Source organism: Pteropus medius, unplaced genomic scaffold, assembly GCF_902729225.1.
Source record: "Pteropus medius unplaced genomic scaffold, Ma_sr-lr_union100, whole genome shotgun sequence".
NCBI lineage: Eukaryota > Metazoa > Chordata > Mammalia > Chiroptera > Pteropodidae > Pteropus > Pteropus medius.
In genome coordinates this window covers 22,513,198-22,525,321 of record NW_024349797.1, presented here as the reverse complement: position 1 = coordinate 22,525,321, position 12,124 = coordinate 22,513,198, and the positions used below count along the sequence as shown (strand labels likewise).

Genomic DNA, 12,124 nt, shown 5'->3' with positions numbered 1-12,124 from the left:
TGAAAAGAAGACTCTGCATACTCTTTCTCTCCTTCCGTATTTTTCTTTGCCTTTTTATTTTTGAAAAAGGGTGGCGGTGTGTTAGAATTTCTTCCCATGTTACTTTCGCCAGTAAAAACTCTCACCCTCAGTCTGAAGAAGACGCTCACATAGAAGAATTCAAATTAGGATGCGTCACCCCTGAGGAAAAGTCATTATAAAAGGCTTTTTTATTCTTAGCGCCGTCTCGTTTTCCTTTCCCTTCCTAAACACATCTTTGCTTTAGTTAAGGAGGATAAAGATAACACACCTGCACTCTAAGCTGGAGCGCAGGCTTCGTTTGATACTGGAGTCCGAGAAGGTTCGGTTCACCACCTTGGGCGCCTCCAGAACCCCAGCCAGGGCTGTGAGGAGGCCCCAGCGGGGAGAGCGGGGACGGGCACTCTGCAGGCAGCCGCTCGGCGACACGCTCGGGAGCGGCCCTCAGTCTGTGCGAGGTGGGGCGTCTGCCCGCACACGGCATTCAGAAGCTTAAAACGGCAGAGATCAGAAGCCAGTTTCACTCAGGAATACAGTATTCGGCCTTTCTCACGTATCCTCACTACGAACACGATGGCCTCGACAAGAAAACCGCGAAAGACTGAGGAACAGACAGAAGAGCGCCGGGAGTCACAGTATTCACCTTTCCTATGCCATCGGTTACTTTAAAAAGAATATTCAGACGTTTAAACGGGTGCCTGACACTTTTCACTTTGTTATTCGATAGTGAAAAAAACCACCCGATTAAAAAAACGGTCATGTGTATACGAGACGGGGACACACGCCTAATTGTTTATGACGGCAAAGGAGAGAAAGTTGAAACACTTAAACGTTTACCGACAACACAGTGGATAAACTGGAGGACGTTCAAATGACACGAAGTGTTAAATGACAAAAAATAAAAACAGAAAGTCTTCATTCACCACAGTTTCCCTCCTGGAAGCACCAGCTCCGATCTGTAGACGCAGAGCCACCGGGAGGCTCGGGGGAACCCGGAGCCTCAGACCAGAGTGCGGGCTGGGACCAGCCCGGTGGGACCAGGCGGGGACCGGGGAAGCGCGAAACTCCTGGCCCCATCGCGGACCTGCTCGTCCATGGTCTGTAGTTTGACGAGTCTTAGACGCACATTACAATGAAGCAGCGCGGCCTTACGGTGGCCATACCCGCTGCTCAGGGCGACGCTGGCCAGCGACACCCTCTCCTGCCGCCCAGTACTGAAGGGAACCGAAATTCCGCCACCCGGACGCCGCCTTTTGGGACACTGATTTTAAGCTGTTTATTTCAGACAGAAAAACCTGCTTCAGGAAGTTCGCCTCATCTGAACGAAGCACGGTAAATAAGAGGCCTTCGGGCGGGGGCGTTGGCTGGAAACCCAGGGTCCCGCTGCTTCTGAGCCGCCCGGAGTGATGGCTCCTGCCACGTGTGTGCCAGCTTCCCCGACGACCTGAAAACTGCCATTCTCACTTCCGAAAGCTGATGCCCCATCCCCCCAACTTATGTCACATATACCCGACATTGCCTCACTATCTCTGGAATTTTCATGCTGATATGAATCCCCCACGTGCATGCATTAAAATTCTGAATTTCTTTTGTTAAAAAAATGAGCAATGGATTTCAAGATACTTCTCCCAAGAAAATACACAAATGGACAACACGCGTATGAAGATGCCCAACGTCATCAGCCGTTAGTAACGAAGACCCACAATGAGATACCTCCCCACACTCACTAGGATGGCTGTAAGAAAAAATGGAAACTAACGAGTGCCGGCCAGGATGCGGAGACTCCGGAGGCCTTGCGCACGGCTGACGGGAATGGAAGCGGGGCGGCCGCTGTGGGAAACCGTTTGCCGGCTCCTCAAAGAGCCAGACGCAGAATCACCGCAGGACCCGGCAAGCCCGCCCCGCAGACGCGTTCACATGCCGTGTTCACAGCAGCCGGCACGTGGCACCGACCGGAGCCCACCGACAGGCGAGCGGGCGAACAAGTGTGGTCTGTACGGTGGACGTGACGACCCGGCCGTGACGCGGAAGGGAGTTCTGACAGACGTGACAACACGGACGAGCCCCGGGGACGCCATGTGGAGGGGACAGCCCCAGAAGGACGAACCCGGCACGTGATCCCACAGCAGGAAAGTCAAAGAATCAGAAAGTGGGCGAGAGCCCGGAGGCGGGTGGGGTGGTGGGGGGGTTTAGTGGGTGCAGAGTCTGTCTGGGGTAATGACGGACTTTTGGAAATGGTGACACTTGCGCAACTTTGTGAATGTAATTAATGCCCCTGGACTGCACACTTAAAACGGCAGACTTCTATGTTATGTATAATTTACCACAATTTAAAAACTTTATAACATACTATATCCCAAACCAATGGATTGTATGCCATGAATGGGTGAATCGCAGGGTATATGAATTATAGCTTTTTAATAAAGCTGTTAAAAAAGTGTGCCCAACGCCTCCACTGGCACCCGACAGACCCGACTGTTAATCTAGGCCACAGCAGCTTCCGTGCTTTTAATAAAGATAAAAATGTCAAGAAATTTAGAAATCTGAAGACTGGTGGCAGCAACGTGGCACTCACGATGCAATGGCTGTAGAACAGCTACGCTCGCGCGGAACGAGTTTCCAAGGCAGGAAAAGCCCCTCTGCGGGCCGGCACTTTGGGCCCTCGGCGCGGCCGCTCTGACCGAAGCTGGCGAGGGAGGCCGTCGGACCGAGATGTGACAGCGTCAAACGCACTCGGTTTAGTGGCGATGCCCCCCGCCCCCCGCTCTGCCTTCAAAGGAGCAAAGCGCAGTCAGGGATAAGACAGAGCTACGTGACAAAACATCCCCTGCAACAAAGGAACCTGTAACGCATTCCTACACCTGAAAACCTGTGACACCTGAATGAAACCGTCTGCCTGTCAGCCTTGTCGCTTCCGACGAAAGCGCGGGCTGACCCGCTATCTGGGGAAGCGGAGGGACTGAGTGACGTTTACAGGGCAAGACCCCCGTGCTGCGTTGCAGGGGGCCCCGGCCCCGGCCCCGGCCCCGGAGGGTACTTACTGGTTCGGTGAGGGTGCTGTCCTTTTCTAGAAACTGGACTACACAGTACGCCAGCTAAAAAGCAAAAGGAAAAGAAGTGTGAGCACTCCCTTTAGACGAGGTGCTGAGACACCGGTCAGATGTGATCAGGGGCTGCCCCCCAACGGGGCTGCCAGCAGGTGGGTGTGACTGCCCTCCACAGGGTCCGCCACAGGCTCTGAGTACGACGGTGGGGGAGGGGCCCCAGGACAGACCATTCTCCTCACTGATTTTGGAAGATACACAGAAAGCTCAAAAAAACTGGGGAACTGTCTTTGGAACCAACAAATCAGCCAAGTTTGGGGTCTTCCGGAGACTGTAATGGACAAGCGATCGGACAGCTGGGAAACCAAATTAAAGTCTCTTCCATCTTAAGTCTATAAACTACCAATTCGAATAAAGAATGATTAACATGATAATGACCAGGCTGGGAGTAAAGATCTTACCAGTTAACAGCAATCAGAGAAAAAACTCTCAGCAAAACACTTCCCAGGAAGCCAACGTCATTAGAATCACACGAAGAAGAGACAGCTAACTGGCCCTGGATCAACGCTGGGGTCGGGACGCTGGCTGCCCATGTGGTCGGAAGTCCACGTACGACTTAAGGCAGCCCCCTCCGACACACGCGGGTCCCCAACCCCCAGCTGACCCTTGGACAACGCGAGTTTGAACTGTGGGTCAGCTGAAAAATTCCACGTACGAGTGGACCTACACAGTTCAAACCCGTGTTGCCCAAGGGTCAACTGTGCCTTCTGCAGTTTACCCCCCAAATCTTCAGCGTGTTCAGCCGGCGCAGCTGAGGTTCTGTCTACACGGAACCTACGAGAACACGCGTGCAGGGAAAGCAGCTCTCCTGCCACCCACTTACAGCCCCGCGGTTCTGCGTAACCGTGATCAGATTCCGCAGCTTGAGAGCAAAGCTTTGCACAGGCCATTCCGTTGGCCACGGACGTCCAGGCTTTTTTCTTCAACGGGCTGGCTTTTAAATTATACTACAGAAAACCTTCCTCTGGGGAGTCTTCCTCAGCTCTGTTCACTAAGCTACTCACTCCCTTCTCTATGCTTAAAACGAACTTTGAAATTCTCCATTCCTGAGATTTTACTGATCTTAGAATTTCTTTACTCTCTTATCCTCTCTGTCATCAGCAGAACCTCGATGGCGAGGCCAACAACGTGCTAAGAAAGACAACACCACCCCCCCCATCCCCGTTAGAGGCTGGGTCTGGCTACCCCAGTGGACACGCTCCGTGAGGACCGCGTGCTGGCGAGCTCCCCGTCCCCCGCCGGGACCCCCGTACCTGGGGGTGGTAGACGCTCAGGGACTTCACTTTGTGCAGAGGCAGCAACACCTTCAGTAAGAAGATCTTGTGTTCTTCTTTCAGTGGTAAGGCGAATCCATTAATTATGCTGTGGAAACAGAATCTGGGTGAGGCTGAGTATTTGCAGATTCCTGATTTTAAAAAAACCTCGCTGTTTCTCGTTCCGTTTTTGTTTTCAGCATGAAAACTAGCAAGCAAAATATATTTTTTTTTCCCAGAAAAAAGGAGGGTATCAACAGAAATTAAAAAGAAAATTAATTATCGTCAGAGAAGCATAGTCATTGTTAGCTTTGTAACGACAGGATAATTTCTAAATTCTGGGTTAGAGGGTGTTACCCAGAACAGAAGGCGTCTCTGGGGGCGAGACCTCCTTCCTTGGGCCACAAAGACCGGGCAGCTCGGGTGGTACTCCAGCTCCAGTGCTGCCCACAGCCTGCACCCTCCCTGGGCCTTCGATCAGCTTCAGGAGTTCGCTTTCCCGGGGAAATTCTAGCTGGTGAGTCTGATGCGGGCAGGCGACGGGCTCTGGTTAAACATCAGCAAGGAGCCTGTTCTCTTCTGCGAAGGACGGGGATCTCACTTGTCGCCTGAAAGCCCAAGTTCCTGTCTCTAACGTCGAGTGGGTAAACGTTACCGAGAGCTACGGAGGCACTTAAAGCGAGTTCTAAATGTCCCCTCATCATTTATGGATCCTGGGGATCTGGCACTGCAGGCCGGGTTAGTCTTAAGCCGTCATCAAGGACAATACGCTTACTGACGTGCAGGGAGACCCTCAAGATCAAATCCCTGTTCTGGAAAGGTGAGACAGTGAGTCCCGGCTGTGGGAGGGGAGCTGCGTCTGGCGCTGGACACTGCGGACAGCGCCTCCAGCCCCGTGATGGCCCAGGTGGGTATAATCACCTCCCCACTTACAGAGAAGGAAACAGAAGCAAACGGTGGTGAATAATGTGCCCAAGGCCGGACAACTGGTCATGGACGCCCACCTACCCACCCACTGCGCTCTGCCGAGCGAGAGGGACCTGCCGTGAATTCCCCAGGGGACCAACGTTCTGGTTTCGGATTGCATCTAAAACGGCAGGGGTGGTCACTCTCAGACCCCGCCAGACGACAGCCACGTTCCTTGAGAAACACTTGTGTTCAGACAGTTTTGGGGATCGTGAGACTGAACAAAAGTGCACAGGTTTTGTCACTGGAGGGTCCCCCAGAACCACCCCCAGGAAAGGCATGGAGCCCGAGCAGCTCTGGGCAGCCACGTGTTGGTGGGTCTGACAGAAAACCTACAGTCATTGAAAAAATGATAGTAGGCAAGAACTTTACTCGGATGAAGACAAAATTTTTGAAATGTTCATTATTTTATAAGTATACATGTGAAAATTTATAAAATCGAAGCAATCTGAAATTCTAGCATTACTCAATCCCCCAAATGTACAATAAATGATCTATTCTTCTAAGTGTCAAATATAAACCTTCTTAAGGTAACTATTTTTAGCATCGCTCTTGAGGATGTAACTGAAATCGTGTTTCCAGTGATGCTGAGGCAGATGAGATGCAGTCTACGCATGGACCGCACGACGAGGACGTGCGTGTGATCCAGCGTGTTCCAACCCAAGCGCTCGCCGACCCCCTCCGTCCCGTGAGATCTCACTCCGGTGCTTCTGGAGGGTGGATCGAGTCGCCTCGCGTTGGCAGGGGCGGGGCGGGGTGCGGCTGAACCCAAGGAACAGGATCATTCGGCATCAATTCCATCTAAAGCCACTTGCTACCAGTAACACAGACTCACCTTCCCAATATTTCCAGTAACTCTGCTATGCCATTGTGATGCTCTGTTTCATAAATAAACCTAGGAAAAGCAGTAAGTCATTTAGAATTAGTGAAATAATAGCTGGAAAGACTAAAATCCCCTGAATAAGAAAGCAGGGCTTTGGGGAGGGAAATCATGCAGCCAGGCGATCATGAACGTGCCCGTTTGCGAAAATCATCCCTGGGGGCTCCGCTCCTGGTCACTAGATAAAGTCTTCAGGGCCTGGGTGTCTAAAGACCCGCAGGGCAGGTGTGCTCAAAATTCCTCCCCCTGCCACGTTTTATTTTGAAGGTTCTCAAACAAAACACAAAGCTGAAAGGACTTGAGTGAGCACCAGCATCTCCACCATCCCAGCCCAGCGACGAACCATCTGCCGTTCGCTTTCTCAGATACGTCCGACGCCCATCCCTCCAGCCATGAATCCATCTTCGCGTGAGGCTGCATTTCAGCAGAAGTGGACGTCTCGCTCAATTGCCGAGCTTCTCGTAGTTAGCTGCACAGTCTCCGTGGGGGCCGGAGGGCTCACCTGTTTCCCCGCTGACGCCCCACCTTTCACCCGCTCTGCCCCCTGGGCCCCTGCAGCACCTGCTGCCCTGTGTCACCCCTGACCCCTGCTGGGACCAAGCCCAGCATCAGTCTGATGCTTGAAACACGTCTGTTGAATCCACGGGGGACGATGAGAGGGAACAGTGACACGAAACAGGAAGATGTCCTCTCCCTCGAAGGATTTCCTCCTGCCCCCACCCTCGCTCGCCGGGAGTGAGAAACCGGTTCCGCCCAGCAGACGAAAACTATGGGTTTAGAGACATCTCTAAGCCAGGTAAGTGGTGATGAATAAAACACCTGACTCTGAAATTACACCGTCTTCGTCTGGAACCAAGTGGAACTATTTCACACCCACGGGATGGGTCTAACATGTCTGTGCTCCCCGCTGACCAGAATTCACTGAAGGGCTGGTGCTTGGCCTGGGCCCTGAGGGAGGATGTCCATGGATTTTTAAAACGGTGTGGACAGGGAGAGAACTCACTGAGCCAAAACGAAGGTCTGTGACTTGGAGTGGGCAGCAGGCAACTGGTGTGCAGAGGCCTGGACACTGGCCAAGCCCACACCAAGCACGTAGACCGGGAACACACGGCTAGGAAGCACGGTGTCACCGAACACACAGGTGCGTCCGGCCCGAGATCCGCTGCACACCCAGGATGCGGGGACCCGGAGAGTTCTAAGGGACGCCACACGCACACTGGAAGGCTGTACCCTGAAATGCCACCTCGAGTGTGAAGTCAAGGGAGGCCTGGACCCTGATGGCCGCAGACGTGCGGGACGGGGCGATTTCAAGGACAGGGTCGTCCGCCAGGCCAGGCTGGTGAGAGGACGAAGAACTGCGGATGGAATTCCCAGGAGGGCTGCGTCTCAGCCGTGGGATCTCACTTCTCGTCCATCTGCCTCAGCCCCCTTTCCCTTCCCTTCCCTGCTCAGTCACGTGACTAAGAAGGGACACGCCTGGCCTCCGTGGTGCTCCAGCCCAAGGGCAAGGGCACTGCAGCTGGACTGCGTGAAAGCCGCCCTGCCCTTGCCACAGAGGAACCTGTACACGGTGCCTGTCACTCGAGGGCTCGCCACTCCCGTGGGCCGTCCCGGAGTCGGGGGCCTTAGGGGCGAGCCTTTCTGAGCCAGAATTCACAGAGTAGACTGCTCATTTAGTAAGCTGTCCGGGGACGGATAAGAAGCTACACTAACTGTTTCGCCCATCACTGTTTATTTGGTGCCACCGTGGCTGGGCACGAGGCTGGCACTGGGGCTGTGCGATAAAGCAGCTGACACGGTGCCTGTCCTCACAGGGAGAGGGGACCCGTGCGCCAGGCCAGGGAGGCGTCCCGGGCCAGGGGATGTTTCTAGGGCCTGGGGGGTTGCGGAGAAGGAGTGCGGGGAGAGAATGCCGTGGAGGGTCCCACAAGGCCGCCCGGTGCCGGTGTGGACGGGCCTGCGGGACCCCGAGGGCCATGCCCAGCACCCAACACCTGTGCATCCAAAGGGTGTGAGTCACCGTGCAACTCAGGCCACGGGAGGGAGAAGGGGCGGGGGAGGGGTGCCAACACCGGGATGGGGAGGAGGGCCGTGCGAGGGGACCCAGGACAAGGTGAACACCGCTCGCAACATTCTGCCGGGAGCCATGGGGCTGTGCCCTCCTCCACGTAGACCAGAGCGGGCAACTTCTGCGACTGGCCTCCCAGCCCGCCCGGCCCCACGGTCCTGCCGGCCCAGGAGCGGCCGTGACCGCTGACAGCTGCCCAGGCGCCTGTCCCCGGGCGCAGGGGGCGTCTCCAGGCCGCTGACGTGCCTCAGATCTCCTGGGGTCCAGAGGGTCACTGCCCCTGAGACGCGGGGAGGAGGAAGTGACGTGCAGAGGAAGGGACGGCCGGCTGTGGGCACATCGATCCACCCGCGTGCCAGGGGGGGCCACACTTGGGGTCCCTGGATGTTTCAGTAAGAACTGAAACGAAGGACGTGCGGCGAGGTGCTGGCCGGCACCTCCAGCCCAGCAGACGCAGGTGCGGGCCAGGCCCACCTGTACGCGGCGAGCAGGACGCTCAGAAAAGCCACCACTGCTCCTGTTCTCGTCAGGGGACGACGAGGTGCGAGAGCATCACATGGGAAAGTGAGCGTCACCGTGCGCAAGAGAAATGTCACCCACACACCGACTTACCTATAAAATATATTATTTATCTGTTTTCTGATGTAAGCTCTTAAGCCTAAGAATTTTCCATAGATTCTGTGAAGGGTAGTTTTAAGAAAATCTCTCTCTCGAGGATCTTCGCTGTCGAAGAGCTCTAAAAGCTTTAAGAAGAAAAAGACACTTAGTGACTTGGCATTCTCTCTGCAAATCAGGGCTTCTGTACGTCCAGTTCATTTGTGCCTTACCTGCAATACAAACTTCTGATCAATATATTTCTTCGCTATATTAGGTTGGAAATCTGGAGACTCTAAAAATCTTAAGAAAAATTCATAAACAAGCTAGGAAGAAAAAAAAAAACAGTGAGTCAAATAACACATTTTATTAAATGGAGATTAAAAATACACCATGAGTTGAATTCCTTGCAAACATTACCCTAAAAGCCACATATCTACAGAACTAATGCCAAATTACATGGCTTAATCTAATTATAAATGATGATGGCAATCGTTTTATTTAGCTGGGATTTTATCCTTAAATGGCATTTAAACAGACTGACGTGCACGCTGACGTCACCAGTGCTTAGATCACACTGCTCAAGACCATGGCGCACAGCGGCCACCGGTCGGGCTGCGACCAGACTCTGGGTGGGATTGGCAGCCTGTCACCTATAAGTGTCCTGGGAGAGCCAGGCGGACAGGAAGCTGGGACCAGTGGGCGGGCAGGTCACAGACGCAGTCAGCCACTCCCTCGTGAGTGGGTGGCATGCTGTCATGGTTACGCAGGTGTCCCTGACGCCAAGGGAGGGCAGCCCTCCCTTTTCGTCTGCTCCTGTCGGCTCTTTCCTGGGTTTCTCTTGTCTCCGCCTCGCTCCTACAGAGGGCCTGGCCCTCCCGCGCTGACGCCTCGCTCAGGCTGGTCTCAGCGCCTTCTCGAAGGAGTCCTGCCCAATCGACCTTTCGCCTTCCGAATGCATTAGAGAAAGGCACTCGTCAGCAGGTGAGCTTTGGGGCACACAGCAGGTGCATGTTAAATCTAAGTACTGAAAACCGGGACGAGTCTGTGAGTCCTCCAGGCCACCAGCAGAGTGGTCATTTCCATTAAAAACGTACTGACAATTCTGTATCTTTGTAGTTTATATGAAGTATCCAAACATGAAAAACCATGAAATGTTCTCTCTTCCGTGAAAACGCTGTTCTCGTGTGCACAGTTTGCAAGGTCCATTCCGCTAACGATCAGAGGTCAACTGAGGGGCCCTAGGGCCAGGGCACCTGCTCTAGGAAACCCACCGACACCTACATCACACGTGAGGCCATTTCCGGTGCACCCCGGGGTGCCGTACCTGCAGGTGAGGCCAGGCGGCTTCTAACGTTGGCTCGTCTTCCTCTGGGTCAAACTCTGCTCCCGTAGGGTTGGAGGAAGGCGGTAACGTGCGAAACATGTTAACTGCAAACTAAAATCCGGGACGTTAATGATATTCACGGAGAACATTTCGAAAAAATCTTAACTAATTCTAATGAGAGCTGCTTCCTGTGGTTATGTGGCTTGTTCTTATTCTCAAAACTCAGAAGCAGCGTGGGTCCCCAACGAGACCCTGGGTCAAAACTAGCAGGAAGCACCGCTGTGGACAGGCGACCACCCAGATTCCCACTGGACTCTGGGCTGTCGACTCCCCCAGACAAACAGCACCCACGAGCGCTGATGGGCAGAGATGACCCCTAAGGCCTTCATTACGTCCAGTAAGTGCAAAAGCACGAACACTCAAAGTCTACTAAGAAAAGGTGATTACGAAGGACAAAGCGGAGATTAGGGCTGAAAACGCTGAGAAATGGCAAATGCCACTCTGCGCTGGGACGCCCGGTGTGACTTTGCCACAGGAGGCTCTGCCACCAACGAAGGCAGCGAGTCCAGGCGGCGTAGCGGTGGGGCTGGCGAGTGGGCGACGAGAGGGCTGCTCCCAGGGCGAGGAGCAGGGGGGTCGCGGACAGCCTGGCTGTGTGCCCGGGGGCCGGGCCGCACCGGCTCTCCCAGCCTGTGTGGACTCAGAGAAGTGACCTGGGAAGAAGAGGTGTCCCTGGAGTTTGGATGATACCCTCGTGAAACTCACGACCCTTTTCTCTGACCCCCATCTCTGTGTCACCCTCGCCAGTCCTCCACCCAGGTGCCACCAACCAGAAGCCATGTGTTCCAGAGCAGACGTTCCCCACAGGAATCTAGGGTTCTTCGGGGCACAGTTACCTTTTAATGCCCCTTGGTCAGCTTGAAAGGTTGGCTCTCTAAACACGGCATGGCATACCCAACAGTTTCGTGATATTAACGTAAAAGTTCAGTTTTTCTATGTTGACTTGTAATTTATTTGTCTTTCATAGGAAGTTTAACTATGATCGTTTACCTGACTGGCTCTGAACTCAGCCAGTTACAGAACTGGGCTCAGGTGATTGAAAGGCTCTTACAGGTGATCAAAACAAACAAACAAACAAACAAAAAAAGCCCCCTGTTCCATCACCCCCCAAAGCACAAAATCCAAACCCCTGACCCAAGAAGCGAACTCCAACTCCATGACAACGACCAGAAGGTACCTGTGGAGGAGCATCCCAGGCTGTGTCACCCACTGAGCTTCATCTCTTTACTGTTACTAAACCCCAAACCTTAACATCATTTTTCACGAAAAAGAACATCCTCTAAGTCGGCTGTAGCAGCCCTGGGCATCGGGCGTGCGTTCTCTGCATCACGTGAGAGGAGGGGTGGACGTGGAGGGTAACTGCCGCGGGACGCGGGGGCGCAGGGGGACCGAGGCAAGAAGAAATGGCGGGGGGTCCAGACACAAGGAGTTAAAACGCGTTTTGTAAAAACACGAGGAACGCTCCTAACACCTGTGAACGGGGTTCTGGAAGAGGCCTCCCAGACAACAAGCGAAGATGCCGTGACAGGTATTGCCAGGTACATGGCCTGGCCTCAGTCACTGGTCCCAGGCCCCCCGGGGATGGGACCGTGAGGGGACTCCCCTGGCACCCCGATCCCAAAGCCCACACAAGACAAGGAGATGCTCACCTCCCCTCTCTTTCCTCCCAAGGAAGGGCCATCGCCCGGGACTGCAGAGAGGCAGAGCTGTGTCCCCTCCCAGCTGTGAACGGCACACAGCAGTCAGAGGCTGTGGCTTTTGTGGGCAGTGTGGCATCTGTGATCTGGAGTTTTCCACCTTTTCCTTCAAAATCAAATGACTGGGGGGCTCCAAGACAGTCACCTGGAGACTGGG

General features: G+C 54.0%; 1 protein-coding gene across 7 annotated transcripts in view; it reads right to left on the bottom strand.

The window, feature by feature from the left end:
• The window catches only part of PPP2R5C (protein phosphatase 2 regulatory subunit B'gamma), a 126,728-nt gene that overhangs the window by 20,849 nt on the left and 93,755 nt on the right, over positions 1-12,124 (bottom strand). For all 7 annotated transcript variants that reach the window (XM_039884240.1, XM_039884237.1, XM_039884235.1 and 4 more), the window contains 6 exons: positions 10,211-10,321; positions 9,117-9,209; positions 8,902-9,032; positions 6,177-6,236; positions 4,376-4,484; positions 3,060-3,113 (listed from right to left, as the gene is read on the bottom strand). In XM_039884240.1, the coding sequence (XP_039740174.1) occupies positions 3,060-3,113; positions 4,376-4,484; positions 6,177-6,236; positions 8,902-9,032; positions 9,117-9,209; positions 10,211-10,321 (558 nt within the window). The remainder of the gene's footprint in view (positions 1-3,059; positions 3,114-4,375; positions 4,485-6,176; positions 6,237-8,901; positions 9,033-9,116; positions 9,210-10,210; positions 10,322-12,124) is intronic.